Here is a 20311-nt window from a genome sequence, read left to right as displayed (position 1 = left end):
GGGGACCCAAAACCAGGCTGGTGGGAAGTGCAAAACAGGATATGGCAAAACAGAGCCACTGCTGGCTGCGATGCTGAGAGCCGGGGAATGGAGACCCCATCAGGAGTGACTCGCCAGCTGTTTCCACATTCACACAAACTTGTCAATTTTTAGTGGTACTTCACAAAGCAACAGCAAACTCAGGTGAAGGGCCTGCCCAAATAACCGGGTTTCCCCGTGCTGCCCTGGCAGAGGGGCCCCGTCTTTTGGCAACAGACACGACAAACCACGTCTGGAACCCAGAGAAGCGCTGGAGAGCCAGCCTGGCTCACGCACACCTCAGTTAACCCAGAACATGTTCTAAGCATGAAACCATTCTGGCATGGGGAAAATCACAAGAAGTCATCACACCATGCTCTGATTCACCTGCTGCTCTGGTACCTACAGCCACAGGTCCCATGAGCACGGTGACGCTGCCACAAGCGACAATAACCGCGGCACCAAGGGGGCCCGTGAGCCTCCCACCAGACCCAGGTGAGCCCAGGGAGCAGTGTGGGAGCACTGGGCAGCTGCAGCCTGGGCTGGAGGCCGGCAGGGTAGGGGTGAACCGTGCTCCCCTCATGGCTGCACTCTCCATTATGAGATGATACAACACGTTATACAAGATCGCCCTACAAAACAGAGCTCCCAAGGAGTGAACCTTTCAGCTTAAACTGAGCTCATGTGCAAAGCATCCAAGCATTAATGGAGCATCAGAGAGTGTTATGCTGATCCTGTTCAACATTTCTTATGTGCACATGGTCCTAGGTCCAGTCAGTAGTGCTACTCCTCAGTGACTCAGAGCCATGAACAGGGAGCGGCCGACATGGGAGTGCCTGTGGCCCTGGCTCTGCTCTGCCCTGCCCAGCCCTGCCCTCCACCTCACCCTGGGTCAGTCATTAATTTGCTGTGAACACCTGAAATTCAGCATTCCAGCTTTACCCATCACTCCTGGGGCTGTGCCTCCTCCTCCACGGGACCTCCAGGTGCCTTCAGCAAAAACAGCAGCTTGGGAAAGGCGGCTCTGGGACTAACCGGGGTCCCCATCTCTAGGTGGGCCCCAGGACCCGCTGGCCCCCTCCCAGGTAGCAGATGGGGCTGCTCCACCACAAAACAAAAATATACCCCCTTTTTGGAGTCTCAGTGCAAGGGCCAGGTGTGACCAAGGTCTCACCTGTGCAAATGGATCTTGCAGAGCCCTGCCCAGAGCTGCCAGTCTCCTGCTGCTTCCCAGGAGAATTGAGCTCCTTTCTCCAGGCTCCTCTTCAGACACCAGACAGGGAGAGATCCCAGGAACGGCCATAGCTGCAGTGAGAGAAGTTTTCTCTCCTGTGTGGTATACAGTCTTCATACTTGTTTACACTGATTCCGACTTCTGGAAATCTCCAGGAGAAAAGATGGGATGTGAGTATCACATAAGTATAGATATAGGCTGGAAGAACACTACACTGGCAGGATAAATATACAGGATGGCTTAGGGCATCGGCCAGGTCTAGGCTTTCCTTACACTAATGAGAGACCAGGATTTATCAAAACATAAACCCAATTGTGCTACCAGAGAATCATCCTTAAGTAAAGCTCAGGGGAGGGGAAAAAAAAAACAAGAGACACCACGGGGAGCCTCAAAAGTTTGCACAACTTCTCAGAACGCCAGTGCTGTAAACCTGATATTTGTATGTCACTAATATTTACATATAATCTACCTCATGTCATTTGGAAAAACAAACCTGGAAAACTGTTAATTAATAAAAGATATCACGTTTTATTAACGTTCATATAGTAATTACGAAAACCACATATCCATCTGTTAAGCAGTCAGCAAACAAGACAAATGACTGTGTTATGTTAAACAGATTATAAAATGCCTGAGGGAAGGAAATTCAATAGCCCCGACCCAGCCATGAATCAAGCAGCAGCACCCAGGCTCCAGCACACACAAACACATGCATGTGCCTTTCCCAAGCCCTTTTCCCTGAATTACATATAACAACATCAGCAATGAGGTCAGTATGACATTAGGCATAAAAGTCTACATTGAAATGTGATGATGTGATCATTAAGATTTTATGGTCCTTTAAAAAAAATGACTTCCTCAAACAGACAACTACCCCCCCAAGATGAAACTGGAACAATATGCAAAGTAACATTAAATCCAATTGCCTCTGTCCACATGGGAATCCAGCTACTTTAATCCAATTGAATAAACAAAACTGATTTCATTCCTGTCATGTTTGTGAGTGATTTCTGAACATTTAAAGGGAGAAACATTCACGCATGGAGAGTAATTGACTCATTAGCATGAACATGGTCAATCTGTCCGTGTGTTCTCCGGACACCCAGCGCGGTCCATGGAACTCTCCACAGCCATCCTTCACGCCCTGTGTGTGCATTGCTGGGTGCCAACTTGTAGCAGTCTTACCGTGATTGCTCACATAGAACAAGTAATTGTGCTCATTAAAAAGAGGGGTTTGAACAGTGTGTTTCACATGAGGTGTATTTCACGCATATCAGCAACTCCCTCCTCAGCAACAGACACGGCACTGCCACAGGATGCCCTGGACAGGAGACAGTGCACCCCGCTCCTCCCACACGAACTGCAGGCTCCCCCAGGAGCTCTCGGTCCCCCAGCTTGTCCTGAGCACCTCCCACACGTCAGCTCTCTCAGCCCTTCCACTCCAACCTGCCACAACCAACCAGAAAGAGTTAGTTTTCATCCTGCTGACTGCACAGTCTATTTTAGACCTATCCACACACCATCATATGGGCTATGGCAGAGAGGCTTCAGTGCTTCATTTTCCTGAGACCCAAATTTATGGGAGCGGAATGTCAAAGGTGTAACAGCAATGTTCCCCTAACTCCTGCCCTCAAATAATTGGTGTCAGAAAAATATGGGCATGACAGTCCATCAGAAACATTCTCTGTGGCCTTCCCAGACTCACACACGTGAAAATCCATCAGTGCGAATTTTATGGCTTTTAAGTTTCAACAACACAGAGACTGATTCAAGCAGAGCAAACCTGCAGTGCCTTTCCTCTCAAGGACAACTACCCTTGAAAAATTACAAAGCCAGCACAAACAGACAAAGATTTGAGGGCAGCCTGAGCAGTGGGGGACTACAAATGGGCTCCTCTGCAGGCAATGCCTTTGTCGTGTGGCTGTATGTGCGTTCGTGGTCAGGACACAGCACCCCCCAAAGATGGGGAGATGTCTGCCTCCAGGGAAGGCACAGGACCCCCCAGGGGCACACAGCAGCCTTGGGCAACCTCTGTTCACCCCACACAGGGCCAAGTCCCACTCCTTGCTCTACACCAGGTGTCCTTGGGTCTGGACCCGCTCGTGCACCAGGAATTGTCACTGCTGTCCTGCATCTCTCCTGAAAATGAGCAGCTCTCAGCAACTCGACACTCTCCTCCCACAAGCTACAGGGCTCCAGACCCTCAGGCGGGGAGCCCTTCTGGAGTGCCCCCAGGACCCCATCGTGGGGACACGGGCTCCCCCACCACAGGGAGCAATGGCCCATGGTGATGCTCGTGCCCGTGGGGACACCACAGACAAGAACGGTAACAGGAACACAACTGCCTCATGTTTCCCAAACGCTTTTGCCTCTTGCTCTTAGGCTGCTCCTGTTTTTAATCAGTTGCATTATCTGTTTTCTTTTTCCATTATTTTGTCACTTAAGACTTCAGATTAACAGTGGGGATGGAGAGAAGCCTAAGCTGCTATTAGCTGAAACAGGCAAGTCAATTAGCCTCCTTCAACAGAACAACATCTGACTATGTGGCAGCGGGTCAAAAAATGCACCTTGATGGTTTTTCTTCATGGGTTAGTGTGGTGGGTTTGTTGCCATCTGCTTGTAAGTTGATTACTCTTTCATTTCAGCTGAGGAACATTGAATTTAAAGGCAGAATCAAGGCAAAAAATAAAAGGGAAGCCTTCTCATCAGCTCCTGCTTTTGAACACTTTGGTTTTGTTGTAAAATTTCCACTTCAGGGAGGTTAGTGAGAAACCAGATTAAACAGAAGTAACGCCCGCCAGCAGGCTTATATTGGCAGGGTCTGGACAGGTGTGCCTGCCTGTTTGCCTGGATGTGTATGTGAAAATCCTGAACTCTGATGGCCACATGGACATATGCTCCATCCAGGGTCCTACAGCCCCATGAAACGGAGCTAAAAGTCACACTGTTGTGCAACACTGCACAGAAAGGAAAACAGCAGCCAGCAGCACTGGAAACATGCAGGGACAAAAACTGCTGATGAAGTCCACAGAAGCTGGTAAGAACTCACTAATGTAAGTGCTTAATTATATTGCTGAATGTGCGTTGCCCAGACAAGAGGTGGCCCGTGGCCGCGGCCAGCTGACCGCTCCCAGATCACACGCTGGAAGAGGAAACACAGAAAACAGAGTGCTGAGCTGTATACTGGAAAATGTATTACTAAATGCTACGAACTTGCATTTGAAAGGAACTGCTGATTGTGAATAAATCCACCATATGGCTTTACAAAGCTGAGTGTGTTTATTTCCCAAATATAGCCAAATCAGCCCCTGACAGCCTGGTTTTCTTTTATAATCCACATCAGAAAATTATTTAGAGTGTAATATCAAACACGATTTGTTGGGTCGCTGGTGTAACAGAAGAAGTTCATGGTAAGAGCAGGGTCTCATGTACAGAAATCACACCTGCACAGCTCCACTACAACATCAAAACATTTAAGGAATTTCTGAGACCTTTTAGGTGACCTTGTTCTACAAAACTGCCTGCAGAGAAAAGAAAAAAAACCTATTGTTTTGTAAACGTTTTCACAGAGTCCCATGCGTGGCCCTGTGGCCTGTGGCATTCCTGGGTGGGGTCAGGGGAGATGGCACCCAAAACCCGAGGGGCTGCAGGCTGTCTCTGGGTATTTCCCACTGGCTCTGCCAAGCCAGGACAGCAGCTAAACATGCCTCTGGGTCTGACCAGAGCTGCTGAGCTGTGCCCATGGCTGTGCCAAAGGGTGGGGGAAACACTCGCCCTCGCCCCAGCCCTGGGAAGGAGAATGGTTTTGGCAATCCTACCACTACACAGGCAAAGATGCTCGTGGTGGGGACAAGTAGAGACAACTTCCCTTTTTTTTTCTTACAGGTAGGTCACCCTGACCACACTCACCATCCTGCCTTCCCCAAGAGCGCCTAAAATAACTCCATTTGAAGGCAGCCTGAGATCTGCTCTGAAGCTCAGCCCCCGCCAGCTGCTCTCCCCTCTCACTCAAGCATTTCCCTGCAACCTCCATCAGGTCCCTTCCGAGTGGGAGGGATGACAGAAGGCACCTTTGTGCTGATTTAAGCACTAACTAAATATAGACAACAGGGGAACGCTGGGAAGCTACAGCTGAACCCATCTGTAGTGAGGGAAATACAGTCACAGAATGGAAATATCTCCAGAGCCTTGGAAACGTGCTCTTAATTCGGCTTTTGCTTTTGTTGAAGCCGGTTTGACATGAAAATCGCAGGAAGCCTGAGCTCCAGGCAGCCTGAAGAGACCTCCTGTCACACGGGACTGGGATCAGCACGGGAGCGGGACGGGGAGCAGCGTCCCACCGCAAACTGCGGGACGCGAAAAATCCTTTTCAAAATCCCCCGGCGCCAGGGCAGAGCATCCACAACTAAAAGTATTTTTTTATTAAAACAAACAAAAAGCCCTCAGCGACATTTTCTGTCATCGAAGACGAGCGCTCGCCCCGCGGGGCAGCGCCGGTCCGGGGTGGGGCCCCCCCGAGCATCCCCCGCAGGGCGGGGGTCCCGAGGGGAGAAGCGGGGAATCAGAGCCGCGGGGAGGGGGCAAAGGACAGAGCCAGAGGGGCCGGTACAGAGACCCCCAAGGGCACCGAGACCCCCATCGGCACCGGCACCGATCCCGCCACCGAGCGCGCCCCCGCCCGGTAGCCGGCGGGAGCGCGCCCGCGGCGGGCGGGGCGGGATAAGGGGGCGGGGCCGGGAGCAGGTGGTTCCAGGTGTATTTTCGAGCACGACTTCCGAGACCCTGCCCTGTGCAGCAGTGACACCTCCCCGTAGGTGGAGCTCGCCTCCTGCGAACAGGCGATATCTGGTTTGGGGTTTTTTTAAGATAAAATCTGCAGCTTTGAGGCCTGGAGACGAAGCTTTAGCACACAACGCCCTCAAAGAGCTGTTTAAGCAAACCACACGCATCCCCCATGACCCCCCTCCGAGCAGGGCTAATTGAGAGCCACCATTTCAACTCTATTAATTAAAACTTTAAAGACTCCTAACTCAGCAGAATTACCTCCTGCTCGACATTCATTCCCACTCTCTATAATGAACTCTGAGGTCAGGAATTTTCCCTTTCTTGGCCATCGAGCACAAAGAAGTGTCCCTAAAGAGCAAAACCTAAAAGGACTGACTGGTCCCAGTTTCCTCCACCCAGCCCACACAGCAGCCTGATTCCGGTCAATCACCACAAAGTCTGATCAAAGACAACCCCGTGATACCCACACAAGTTCTGTGGGCCTGCTCACTGCCCACCCAAAGGGAACACCCCAACAACCCCCTAGGCGGGGCTTACTCAGGTGCTCAGAAGGGTCGCAGGGGGATTTGAACATTAATTCATTTAAAACAGCAGCTCAATGTCACGCTCATGAGAATTTAAAACCAAATTCAACCCCACTCTCTACCCAACATCTTTAAGAGAACATAAATGAGGTCATGTTTCAGCCTGGAAAATTGGTGCAAAAGCACAGACTTTTGAAACAATTAAAGCTGATCTGCAAGTCAGGCCATACCTGAACCTATGAGTTACGAGGCTTTTTAGTTTTTCCTCTTTAAAAAAAAATCCCTATTTCAGCACAGTTCTGTCACTTCTAGCTGTAAACTTACAGTACTGTAAGATCATGTGAGTGATCATGGTCTCAATATCGAAATGTTTATACTATCAGAGCTCACTTACAGACACAAAGAACTTTTATGTGGCATTAAGAGGTTTAAAAATGCCACTCACAAGAATTAAAAAATTCCACCCCGAACTGATGCAAGCACAGAATGAGCTCAGACCTCCATCCCTGTTTATCCAGCTTTCAGCCATGAGCTCCCGGCTCGGAGCCCAGCGTCCATACAGGGATGGGACCCACTCGTACAAGGAGCAGCAGCAGACACAAAAATGATATTTTTTTTGTAAAAGGCTTTGATATGGATAGAGTAAGAAAAAGTGCAAATCAGTGCAGCCAAGGAAAAGTATTTCCAGCTCCTGAGTTACCACAACAAAAATACAGGTGCACTGACCATCCCGAATGGAACAAACGGACCCACCTGCATCACCACCAAGCCCGAACACCAGGACCTGAGCCCGGTAACAAACAGCGGGTTGGGCATCCTGCCGGGTCCTGAGCAGCATCCCTGCCATGGCAGCTCCCTGCCATGCCCAGCCAAGACACAGCCCATCATGTCTCACATTAAAGCAGGCCAACAACACGCCTCTCCTGCCCCTGCTGCGGCACATCGCCCGCCTCACACCAGGAACCACTGCCAGAGTGGGGCCATGCTCTGGGATTCACCTCCTTCAGCCAAACAGGAATGAAAGAGGAGAAATGGTTGTCACAGGAACAAGGCCTCAAGCTCACTGGGAGGAGGAATAGTTTCCACACACCGTGCTGCTTCAGCTTGACACTATGCTTTGTATTTTGGATAGGGAATTTGCCCTTTTTCCCCAAGCCACAATCCAGTTCTTTGTGACCACACGGAATTAACCTCATTTACTATTGTGGAACAAACTGACCAGACAGTTGGACTCCTGCACATGGTGCAAGTCCTGATTAATGTAAAACCTGAGATTAGAGCCGGTCTGATGTTCTTCACTCAAAAGAGAGGGTTGATGTGGCATTCAGAATGAGAAACTGCAGAACAGCTAAATCAGGAAATGCAATTATTGTAGAAAGCTCAGTCTTAACTTGGTGTTCTCCTCCATCAGCCTTACACTAATAGCCTCTCTTCATGTAATTATAGACTATTAGTTACACCAAACCATATTTGCATACTTACACAACCATACTGTACCTCTAATTCACACCATCCCGTAGGATTAGTGCTGCTGCAAACTTAATTTATGTGGGTTTCATTCCAGGGTCATTCAGGACTTCAGTGAAGCTCCCAACTGCTGATGCCTAATTAACTTGAGTCTGAGCCATCGAATGGCTCACTAGGAAAATCAACCCACTCATGGTCAACACAGCGGGAACAAAACTGACAAGTTGGTGGTAAGTGTGAGGGTCATAATAATAACAAAGGTAAAGTCTTCAAAACAGAAAACTGGCTATTTTAGGTTGATTGCAGGCCAAGGATTTTGTGTGAGAGCTCTCCAGCATGCGGACCAGGGTTTGCTCTGTGACACACCATGCAGGGACTGAGTGCAGTGGAGGAGCCCATCAGCCACCAGCCAGCTGGTCCCTGCTCTGTCCCACTGACAGGGTGGCACTGGGGACCAGGAGCTTTGCAGCACATTTTAAACAGTTCCCAAGCAGACCTTCCTTCACATCGTTAATTGGCCTATTCCACTGATCCCACTGAAACCTGAACACACTCCCTGCGGTCACCCATGGAGGAATCTTCTGTCTGGAGTGTATGAGGAAATCATTATTACTTTTTATATATATCAGTCAAAAATATTCCAAAGGCCAAAAGCTTGGGCTAGAGGTGCCCCCAAGGTAAAGAGCTTAGTTTTAAGGTGCCTCTGGCTGAGCTTTCATGTTAAAGACCCCTACAAAGCTAACCCTCTAGCTTAAGGGCACCTTTGAGCTAAGCTTTAATATCAGCTCTAACATAAGTGATTAAACATCTTGGCCTTCATGTCACCTCCACTGGAACCTCCAAAACGCTGGTCAAAGCCTGGTTACAAACTAAGAAGACATGGAAAAACAGAAATCTGTAAAAGGCTTCAGAGAAAACAAACAGAGAGTTACCTCAGATCTACTGAAACACGGGTACTGCTCCGGTGGCTGCACCGCTGGCCCGTGCCCACCCTCGCCACTCTTTGGAGCATTTGTGAGCCAGGGAACTACTCATACAAGTGCTCTGGGAATTATCATAACTTCCAAACAGGAAAAGACACAGGAGCTACAGAAAAGGGAGGAGCTGCTCTGACTTATCAAGCAGCAGAGGTCAGAATTCATCCGCGCCCTCCCTTGCCCTCGCCCTCCAGATGCAGTCTGTAATTTGGAAGCACACGTAATTCCTGAAGATTAAATGGAAATTCACTTTCTGTTTGAACTGCTGCAGGACAGACCTGGACTGCTGGTGGGAGGAGAGCTCCCCGTGGCCGGCCGAGCTCCCCGTGGGCCCGCGGCTGGGGCAGCAGCCGTGGGCACCACACCGGGACCGGGCCAACAGCCCCGCTCGTCCTGGCACCCCTCGGACAACACCGGAGGCTGTGCCCTCCCTCGGGGGATGCCGGAGGTCGGGCACAAGGACTGTCTGTCCCCGAGGGCAGGGCGGAGCGGGGCTGCACTGCCGGCCTGTGCCCACCCTCGCCGCGGACAGTCCCTGCCCTGTGCCTCGGCCGCAGCTGCAGCCCCGGCATGGTGCCAGCCGTTCTTCAGAGGCCTTGAAAGAAACACTCATTGTCAAATACATAATATTTACCCCACTGATTTTTTAAAAGTCTATTTATTCAACTGCCTTTTCGGGCAGGACACAGCTCTTACCTGGGTTGTCCTCTTGGTTTTGCTATTGATTTAGCCTGGAACAGGGTCATTTAAACTCTCCAAACCTCAGTTTCACCCCAAGTTTATTGTATGTATTTGATAATGGGTCTAAGAAACAGTTCTGTTCAAGTTTCATTCTTTCCATATTGTTTGCAATGGAGAAGAGTGGATAGCACACTGATGTGACATTCTTTCTCTAACTCTTTTTTTCTCTCAGTAGTCTCATATGACCTCCCCTAAAACAGCAAGATCTGCTTCTCCATTGACTTACTTATTCCAGTACAAAAGTCCAGAAGTGACTTATTCAGGATATCTTAAGAGACTGTGCCTTTGGACAAAGTCAACATGAAAACAAAAAGAAATCTTCAGAGAAATTTTCAAAGAAAGAACTTCATAGTTAGTTATCCATTGGGATAATTTTATCTGCTTAGAACTTCAGAGAAACTTTAAAACGAAAAAAAAAGTCTATACTGCCTGCTTGCACTGAACTACAGAAACTCCAGTTAATGTAATAACTTAGCCTGGAGTGTCATCACCTGCTGCCAAGTGCGCCCTGCTTGCCCCTTTCACTTCGCATCCCTGCAGCGTCCGCCTGGATTTTCCTCTCGGATCAGGTTGGTTCTTCAGTCATGCACACAGACTCATGGGTCTGCAGAAAGCTGGGTGACAGGGTGGTGGTTTTCCTCGTTAACTAATTTTGTTTAGGGCAAATGTGGAAAGCCGCCGCGGTTCCACACGGGGAGCAGCCGTGCTGGGAATGTAGATCCCGCGGAGCTGTTCGGTGACTGCGGATGATCCGCAGACCCGTCCGGCAGCTCCCACACCGCGTCAGACGGGGATGAATCCGCAAGAACGGGCTCTCCGGTGGGAGAGTCCCGCGGAAGTCTCAGCGAACACACCCCCGGTACTTTGCACTCCCACCCTTGGAAACGCAAAGTTCAAACACTGCTGAGAACGTTTCCCTTTTCCCAAATTGCTGCAAAGCTGTTTTCGCCAAGACCTGGAAACAGGCTCTGCTGGTGGAGGGAGAGGTCTCGGGTAACCGGAGGCGGGCAGAGCGCGGCAGGATGGTTCCATTTCCTCGGGAATATCCGGATGCATTAAAGGCCACATCTACAAGCTACGCACAGCTGGAGCGGTGCAGCACCGTCACCGCAGCTCCCGCGTTCCCGCCGCCGGGCCCTCGCGCCCCCCGCGCCCCGCGTACCTTCCGCGTGGCAGCTGGCGGAGCGCAGCGCGCCGGGCGGCCGGAACAGGTACGGGAGGTACCGCGAGAAGCATTTCATCTTCCGCCCCGAACCGAGCTAAAACACCGAGCGATACCGGCGGGGAGGGCCGGTCCCCGGGCTGCCGGCCCGGCCCCGGCCCCGGCGGAGCGGAGCGCTCCGGCCCGGCCCCGCCGCCGCATCGGCTGCGGCGCGGCCGGGAGCGCTGACTAAGCCCGTCCCGCCCGCGAACACACCCCCGGGCCCCGCAGGAGCCGCAGGGCCCCGGGTCGGGGCCGTCCCAGCCCGCCCCGCTCCGCCGCGGCCCCCCCCGGCCGGCGGGAGCCGAGCACCGGGAGCGCATCCCGGGGAAGACGGACGCGTGTCCCGAAACTGCCGCTCTCCCGGAACCGGAGCCGAATGAGCAGCCCCGAGGAGATTTCACCTCTTGGGTTTGCGCTTTTCTACACTAGACTGCTAATTATCAATGTATCAAAATAGGGAAAGATCTCTAAAACTTGTTTCCTTTTGGCAGTAAGGAAATGTAGATCAAAGCACTGTGACACCCCAACGGCAATCAGCAACATCATGTACTTCACGTTTAACACTGAAATCAGTGTTTGAGCAGCTGAAAGATGTCCCAGCCTCCCATGTATGCACAAGGGAGCTCATTCATCCCCACAGTTGTGTCGGTTAAAGGATCCATTACACCCGTGGTTTCATCGGGACAAGTACCATGGACTGTGGTAGCATTCTTCAAGTTAAGGAAAGCAACAAACGAGGAAAGAATAAAATTAGAAAGTTTGTGTAGATCTGTTCGTGCGGCTTCACATGTGTGGAAGAGAGCAAGCAATTAGCATTGAATTAATGCTGAATTATTGGCAACATTTGAAGTATCATTTGAAAACCAGAATGACAGTCCATCCTGCTGAAGGAGGAAGGCTCTACTACATTCAAAGGTGCAGAACATTGTAAACATAATAGTAACATCTTTCACCTGACTGTACACAACCACATGCTTCCTAATTACTAATGAAATCATCTTGTGCAAATTGAGGTTGCTTGGATGTTGCCAAGAGTTCTGAAGCTCAAAAATGTGCCACAAAGACTCGCATAACAGTAACAAGTTATGGATGAACTTCTGATGAAGGTGAGGTATCTGTGGTACCACATCTATGACTAAATTCATGTGTGTATATACATCTGTAGCCACACACATGCACATTCAGATACAAACCAGCACGAGAACCAAAGCCCATCCCACATCTAACACTCTCCTAAGCTTCCTGCTCAGTCATGGTGATATTATTTGTACCTGTTGGCCAGATTCAACACACCGATGGTATCACCTTTTCACTACTGGTTTCACTGAATACAGCTTTTAAGTATTATCCATCAGATAAAAATCAGAATTTACTCTTCTGTGAGTCCAGGTTACCCCAAGAAAAAAATCACAGGAGTTCCTTCCTGTCATCATGCCTCTGGATTCCTCCAGCACTGAGCCTCCAATGGTAAAAAAAGAAAGCTTATAACCCTCAGCTGGTAACTGGTTACATTAAGAAAAGAATAGTGAGCAAGAAGAGGCAACCTTACATTTCATTAATCCTAAAGTAGCAAACAAGTACTCCTGGTCATTTACAAAGATCTGCAGATTCTACAGTAAAAGCTCAAAACACTTGCAAACAATTTGGGAAAAAAAAAAGTAAAAAAATATTTTGGCTTTAATCACTGTGGTGGGGTTTTTCTCTAGAGATTTAATAAATAATTAAATATTCTCCTGAGTGTTGTGCCCCACTGCAGTGTCCAGTGGTTACAGAGTGAAAACCTCTTCTGCGAAAGCAGCATAACAGAACTGCCACTGAAGTGGGACAGGTGACAGTGCTCCAGGAAAAGCCACATTCCCCCCAGAAGTCAGAACTCTGCTGTCAAAGGCCTGGGCTGACTCAGTCTGTGCTTTTAAGGAAGTCACCACACTTCATGGATCACAACAAAGTAGAAGAAATGCATTTAATGGCCCATGATTCTGTAAATCTATGATTCTCTCTCAGTTCCGGAACTGATTCCAGTAAATGAGGTTATAGTGGGAGAGGCTGTCTTGCAATTCCCTGAAAAACTCTGTAAATAACAGCTGAAAACCAAAAGGAATTCTATTTCAAAGGCTATTGATATGATTAAGCCATAATGCCTTCAAATAAACTCCTGGTTCAGCAGCTACTTTGAGAGACCCATTTCTTTCAGATGCACAAACACATAAGGAGGGCAGAAACCCAGGAGTGTAACCGAGCTCTGTGCCAGCAGCTCCCAACGACATGGAACAACCTCCCTGCACACCAGCCAGGCAAGATGTATGTGACAAGTTAGTTTTGATCGCAGCAACAAAAGGAAAAATAAACTTACCTTCTGTCACCCCAACGTCTATAGTTCCTTTTACTTGACTGAAGCACCACAGCACATCCTGCATGAGGCTTCCAAATCCTGCCAGGAAAACACACGCGGAAAGAAGGTATGATCACACTGGTGCTTCACCTGTCCTTTTTTAAACAAACACACACACATGCTCAGACAAATATCTGCAATCCCTGCATGAATATAAGCATCTGCTCACCTGGTATCATTCTCCCATGCAAAGTGCAAAGCTAACACTGCAAAGCTGAGAGCATCGTGCCCGCGTTATGAATCGCCCGTCTGTTCTCTCCGTGCCAGGGCAGGGCTGTTGGGAAACGGAGCCATCGGAGTCAGTCCCCTCCACATCACTGGCAGCAGCACAGCAGTCAGGAGGCCCTGTAGTCATGGTCTTTGTCACAGCCTCTCTCCATCGGAATACTAATGTCCCCAGTCATTCCCAGCACTGTTAAAGAGGGAGTGAAACAGGGGGGAAAAAAGAACTACTCCTACTACCACAAGAAATTTTTTCCCCATTTGTGGTCAGTGTAGTTGTGAACTGCTTGGCAATGAATCCAAGCAGCATGGAGCTGCTTTACAGCACATCATAATACTGTAAATCAAATTCTGCCTGGAATCACAAGTGTCCTGTAGCTGCTTAAAAAAATTACTACAGGCTTTTCTATTGCAAAGCCTATTATTAAGCTGTAGAGCTCTCACTTGTGCTTGCTGTTGCAGCAATACTCTGTGTTAAGACTCTCTGAGAGAAATTAGGATTTTATCTACTGTTGCTCCTTGTTTTCTTGACAGCTCAGCAGAATTTCCCTTTCTGCAACAGTTTTCACTGTTCCACAAAAAATCCACTGCCTCAAAGGACAGCTTGCTTCCTTTCATCCTAACACGTTTTATGTTAAAGCATTTCCAGACATGAAGAAAGCAGCACAACGGAGCCATGAGGACAGGAAATATCATCTTACCTGTTTGACACACAGGTGAAATGTGTCACAGAAAATAGAGGTGCTTCACAGTCAGTAGGTGTGATACTGGGCTCAGCCAGGGGGTCGTGCCATAGAGACTTGTTATTTCCCTGCAAAAGAAAAGGAAAACATGGGATTGGCAGATAATGTCCAGCAGGAGATACCACCGAGTTATATGGACTATGCCATGGCCTACCTGAATGTCTTTGTGAGATTTCTGTCTGATTTTATTTAATTTTTGGTATATTAATACAGGTATATATTGAAAGTAATGTAACCATCTTGAATATATAACAGCTACAAAGTCAAAAGTGAGCTTTATTGGATGATTCAAGACAAATACGGGGGGAAATGAAGCTTTGAGAGTATGAAAAGTTCTGGAATCTGAGGGTATGAGGAGATCAGATTGTGGAAGATTATTAAGTTTAGTGAAATTTCTAACCTGAGGTGTCTGAACAGTGAAAACAGCTACAAAATGTGACAGGAAAATGAAAAAAAAAAATTACATCTACAAAAACAGGTCTTGCCAAGCTCTTGGTAAAGTCTGCTGCCTCCCTTTGACTTCTCCTCCTGAGTAATCCCCAGGTTAATTTGAGCCTTTGACCCTGATGTTTTTGCATTTGCTAACCTGTAAATGCCTCACACTGCAGCTTTATTAATGTCAGTTTAACATCCGTGTGTGTAATGAATGTCTAATATTTTTAATGCTGTTTGGTTACTAGTGTTTTGGAGAGATTTTTATGCTTATAAACACATCTGTTTCATTTTATGTGATTGTTTTGAAGAAACCACAAACAACCATGTGTTTGATGACATTTTCTTCATGTTTTCAAAGCATTTCTCAGGAACAGCTGCTGCTGAAGACATTAATGAAGAGTTTTTGGCAGTGGGAATGTGAAGTTGTACATCTGAATTCTTCAAAATACTAAGCCACCTACAAAAGAAAATCCAGGTATATGTAAGGTCATAAGTACATGATTACTTTTACATGATCACTTTTACATGATCAGCTTTTACAGCTGAGACATAACTGCCTCACACATGTCCAGGACATAGAGAACAATTATCCAGAACTCCTGGTTTCCATTTTTAATCTCTGTCTGCAGTGGCTTGGCACCCTGCCTTCTCTGGGAGTTGAGCCCTGACAGATACATGCAAAGTGCCCTGAATAACAGAATCAGCATCTTCTAAGTTTTAGCTCAAGCAATCCTCTCTGGTTGGGTGTATGCTTGCCAGGAATTTTGCTGTGGGCCTAGAAATAACATGAGAGCTGCTTGAAGATGCACCAGCAAAGCTTTATTAATCACTGCCAAGAACTGCCTCCCTTAGTCCACAGCAGTGCCCTGAAAAAAGCCTCATGTTTGTTGTTGGCACAAAGTACCCCTGAAACCTGATGCTCTCTGGGCAGCCTGTGACAGAGAGGGCATGGACCCCTCAGTCCCCTGCCAGGGGCTGTGCCAGTGCTGGTGGCACCTGCCTGTCACCAGGGAGCAGTGCAGTGCAGTCACTGTCAGGGTTCAAGCCCGTGTAGTTAATGTCTGGGTCTGTATGGGAGGAAATAAATCCAAGGGAAAGCTGTTTGTGGGGAAAGGGTGAGGATGAAATACCACATCCAGGCAATGGGGAGATGACCATTTTCCAGAGGCTCTGTGGTGCTTTTTGCAGCTCGGGCAGAAGCTTTGGTAGGAGTGACAGTGAGTCTCTAACATCTGAGCAGTTTGCAGGGCTCTGTCTCAGATCTTCGCTGTCATAAATGTTGTAGCTCAGTATATTTTTTGCCCAACAGACTCTGACAGGATCTGTGCCGCTGCTGTGGTTCTCACACTGACACCAGGGATGGTTTATTCCTGCTTTGAGCTGGAAGTGCTGACAGCAGCAGACAGGGTTTCTTGGCCCTTGGTACCCCCAGACTCCCAGAGCACAAACACTTCACTGCTACAAACACCAGGCTGGGGAAAAGCCTGTAATAACCGAGCCTCTCTTTGATATATTGGAGAGGAGTGATTTAAAGAAAGCTATTGTGTTTTTAAAGGTTTATTGCTGACTTCATTTCTGAAATTTCTCTGTGGACCATGTAGACATCAACTGTAATTCTTGGAGTTGTTTCTTTTAGAAATCAGTTCTTGCTGTAAGGATGGGATTTCACTAATTAAGGACATTGTGATATTCATGTATACCTCCACTTGGTCTCTCTCTTGACAGCATGCAAATTAAATGCCTTTTCATTCTAAGAATTTGAAGAACTCTTTTAAGAATCAAATACGTCCAGGAAAAGGCTGTACATGGGTATTGATTAATTTTATGATGTCTGCTGCAAACTGCACTGAATCCAGCCCTGGAACTGGATGAGTCCTAATGCTGGGAGCAGTGGGAGAGCATCCCTTTAAGGTGCACAGAACAGGCTGGGAATGCTGATGGGAGTGGGTGATGTATGCAGGGATCCTGACCCAGTGGGAGAGGTTACGGTTCATACTAGTGAAAAGGAGTGGGAGCAGGAATACTCTTACATCCCAGCCACCTATTGGCACCTCGAGTGACCATGACCCAATGTTAACCAACGAGCTCCATTTCACCACAACAAGAACAGACACACAAAGTGGTTGTTAGAGTCACTGTTAACATCCCAGCTTGCTGAAGGAGAGCTGTCACACACTCACTGTTGATTTGTGTACACATTTGTTTGTGCAGAAACTTACTTAAAACTTTACTCAAGACTTTCATTTCCATGTAAACATTTTCTCCCTTGTTGTTTTTTGCAATATAAATATTATGGAAAGGGTTTGAAAAAATCAAGACAATGAAGATTAGGTGGTCTTATAGTGGCAAAAGAAGGGAAACACGTAAATGAAGTGAGGTAGATTTCCTTTTGCATCTATCCATATCAGAAAAGAGATCCCCCCTATTCCAGGTGTTAATAGAGCTGGAGGAAGGGAATGTGTGAAGTGTAACTAAGTGGGAAAGGAAGGCTGCAGTGAAGGAAAACCCCTTGGTAGAGGAGGGAACGTGGAGAGCCTGGTGCTTTGACTGTATGTTCTGGAGGCAGGGACAAGGACTCTGCACTGCCAGTGGATTCTCTATGATTTTGCGATCTCTTTACCAGGAGCAGTATGGGAGAAGGAATATGAAGCTGCAGGTAATGTTATATATGAAAGATTTTATCCAGTAGTCTCTCTGTAGAGCATGCCCTCCCTCTGTACTCACTTTAGACTCTGAAATCCAGTTCTGTCTTAAATTCTAGTGACCCCTAGCTGAGGAGTCCTAGTGCTTCACATCCTGCAGCCAGGAATAACCATTCCTCAGCATGTTCTCTGAACCAGAGCTCAGACCCTACAGGAATCTTGCTGGGATTGGTGTATTTAAAAATTCTCTTCTAATGCAGGCTCGGGATACTGTGGTTTGCATAATGAAAAGGATGCCCAAGGTGTTTTCATAAGCAGCCATCCCACAGCACATATCAGAGTGGGTGCAGGTGCCATCATCTGTGCTGCTCCAAGGGCCAGGGTGTCTGTAAATGGGATAAGGCACTAGGAACAGATTTGCCTATCCAGAAAAACCTTGCTCCCTGCTCATGGGAGGGACAGCACAGAGCCTGTGCTGCTGCAGGGGAGCCCTGGGTAGTCTGTGCCTTTGGATGGGATGGAGTGAGTTTTAACCTCAATTAAATATGTATATCATATTTATATGTGCTTTGGCATGGGCAGCCACCTGCAAAGCTACAAGATCCTTCTAATGCAGTAGGAGCTGTGGGCACTGTGTGAAGGTGAGCCCACTTTAACCATGGGATATACCAGCAATGGGTGTTGAAATCTGACACATTGCAGATATACCTAATGTTAAAGTTAACCAGGGGGTTACAGCTGAGTTATGGCTGTTCAGTATAATTTCTCTTTTTTTAAGACTTAAGGTTCCAGTCTAGCAAAACATCTCTATTTTTGTAAGCCATTGATAAAAATTAGTTTGGCACTTGAAACAAAAATATAGCTGGCTGAATAGTTAAAATTGTAAAAGAGAATAAAACATTATTTTTAATTATTTTTTAATTCAGTGGCAGCCTCTTGGGGCTTTGCCCCCTCTGACCTTTGCAGACCCCGGGGGTTTGCCCCGTGCTCCTGGGCTGGGAGTCGGGGGAGTTCCTGTGCTGGCGGACGACGCAGGTTGGTGGCAGGAGCCTCTCAGAAGAGAGGGATCAGCCGTGCCTCCTCTCCGTTAGAAGGCACCAGAGATCCACCGTTGCTCTCCCATTTCTCCAGCCGGGAAAGCTGGGGGTGGCTGTTGCGCATGACGGGTGCCTTGCAGAGCCCACTTCACTTCCCCGAACTTCTTTGTCTAGTCCCACTGAAAAATTTCCCCTACTTGAGACTTCCCTCTGCTTGAAAGCCTCTTTTTTCCTGAGCTGACGCAGTAGGAAAGTTCCATTCTTAAGAAAACTGAGGGAAATGTTTACTGGGGTTTTTTTCTTAGTGTGCTCTCTGTTTACTGCAGACCAAAGCCCCAGCTGAAGGACATGAGGTTCTCTGTTTCCCATGGAAAATGAATCCCTCACCTGCTCTCGACACACTGAGCAGAGCAGTGTTTTCCCATTGCCCAGTGGGGCTGGACCAGGTGCCTCTGCAGTCCAGGGGCAGAGTTGGCTGTTCTGCAGGAGCTGTTGCAGAAGAGCTGCCTTCTGTCCTCTCATTTACTGCTTCTTTGTCCTACTCAGTAATTAGGCTTTAATATTTCATTTCTGTCAACATACAGAGATCTTGAAACTCTCCAGATGACCCACTCTGCAGACAACAACTCTGGACTAATGCTTTTGTAACATTTCTGCTTCTGATTCCACTAATTCTTCTGGATTATAGCTTTTGTTGGAAATAAAATTGGAAGAATAATGTTTCGAAAAAAATTCTAATGACTTACGGTAAAAAATTTCAAATGTCATTTAAACCACTACTGTGAAAGATCAAATAGAAAGGACCTTCAGTCCAGCAAATTTTAGTCCATTTAGGAAAAGCTGCTTTGGGCATGCAGAAGACCACAAGTGGATCCTCTGAAAGGTAGGGAAGGGAATCTTGGGCCTCCCCTGATGCTGGAACTGTAGATAAATCACTAACTATTCCCTGCAGCATGAATCTGTTATCCTATCCACCACAGATGGGTAAACCACTTTGTTACTTGGTTTCTGTGTGGTAACTGCTGGATCCCCATCCTTGCTGTAGGGCTGTGCAGGTCGTCTCCCAGGACAGGAGCTGGAGTCCCAACACACCTGCCCCCAGAGCCCTGGTACGTGTCCTCCCCTCGGGGCTGGGTGCTGAGGATGGGTGTCCCCTGGCCCAGCTCTGCAGGAATCCAACCTCTTTCTCCCTCTGCAGTCCATGGGTTTATTTTTCAGATAATTTAATTTGGTTTAGACAGTTTTAGGGGAGTCCAAGCCGTGTTTCAGCTCGTTGGTTCTTCTCTAAGCAATACAAGAGTATGGCTAAAGCTGGATAATTGCTCTGACTTCTGTCTGCTCTGGGACAAGGACTGCTCTCCCTTGAAGCCCCGGGAGTCTGAGCCTGCTCCTGGCACTCAGGAATGAGAGAAGAGAAGCCGATGTTCGAACGATACGGACAATGGGGTGGGAAATGTGGTGTCTCCTCTTATAGGACCCTTTCATTGGGAATGCAGCCGGGTAGGGGAGGTGCCGTGAGCCCGGGACTCAGCCTTACAAAATCAGAGTGACGGGGGCTGGGGTCGAATGGGACCCTGCTCTGCTCCGGGGTGTGAGCTGGCCTCCAAGGTAGGTGTGTGTGTGGGGGGGTGTGCACCCGGGCACGAGGGGCAGAGCCCGGCCCTCCCCTTGCCAAAAGCGATAAAAGTCACGGCACGAAGCTCGAGGAGGAGAAGGGATAACCTAGGAGCGAGGGCGGCAGAGTGGTTCCGGCGGTGGGGTAATCGGGGGGACCGTCCTTGCCCGCCGCAGGGCGGGGACGGGGACAGGTCCTGGCGGCGCGGCGGCCCCGCGGGGGTGGTGGCGTGTCCGTGGCGCGGCCCCGCGTGTCCCGCCCGCGCTGCCGCAGCT

At 48.4% G+C, this 20311-nt stretch overlaps 1 protein-coding gene across 1 annotated transcript in view; it reads right to left on the bottom strand.

Annotated features, from left to right (window-relative positions):
- PPP2R2B (protein phosphatase 2 regulatory subunit Bbeta) overlaps positions 1–13633 on the bottom strand; it is a 66569-nt gene extending 52936 nt beyond the window's left edge. Inside the window, exons 1-2 of the mRNA XM_027683013.1 lie at positions 13512–13633; positions 13304–13381 (exon numbers count right to left, since the gene is read on the bottom strand). Coding sequence (XP_027538814.1) covers positions 13304–13381; positions 13512–13521 — 88 coding nt within the window. The 5' untranslated portion in view covers positions 13522–13633. The remainder of the gene's footprint in view (positions 1–13303; positions 13382–13511) is intronic.
- Between the last annotated feature and the right edge of the window lie 6678 nt (positions 13634–20311).

Source organism: Neopelma chrysocephalum, unplaced genomic scaffold (assembly GCF_003984885.1).
Source record: "Neopelma chrysocephalum unplaced genomic scaffold, ASM398488v2 Primary Assembly neopelma1_63, whole genome shotgun sequence".
NCBI lineage: Eukaryota > Metazoa > Chordata > Aves > Passeriformes > Pipridae > Neopelma > Neopelma chrysocephalum.
This window is presented reverse-complemented; position numbering and strand designations above follow the sequence as displayed.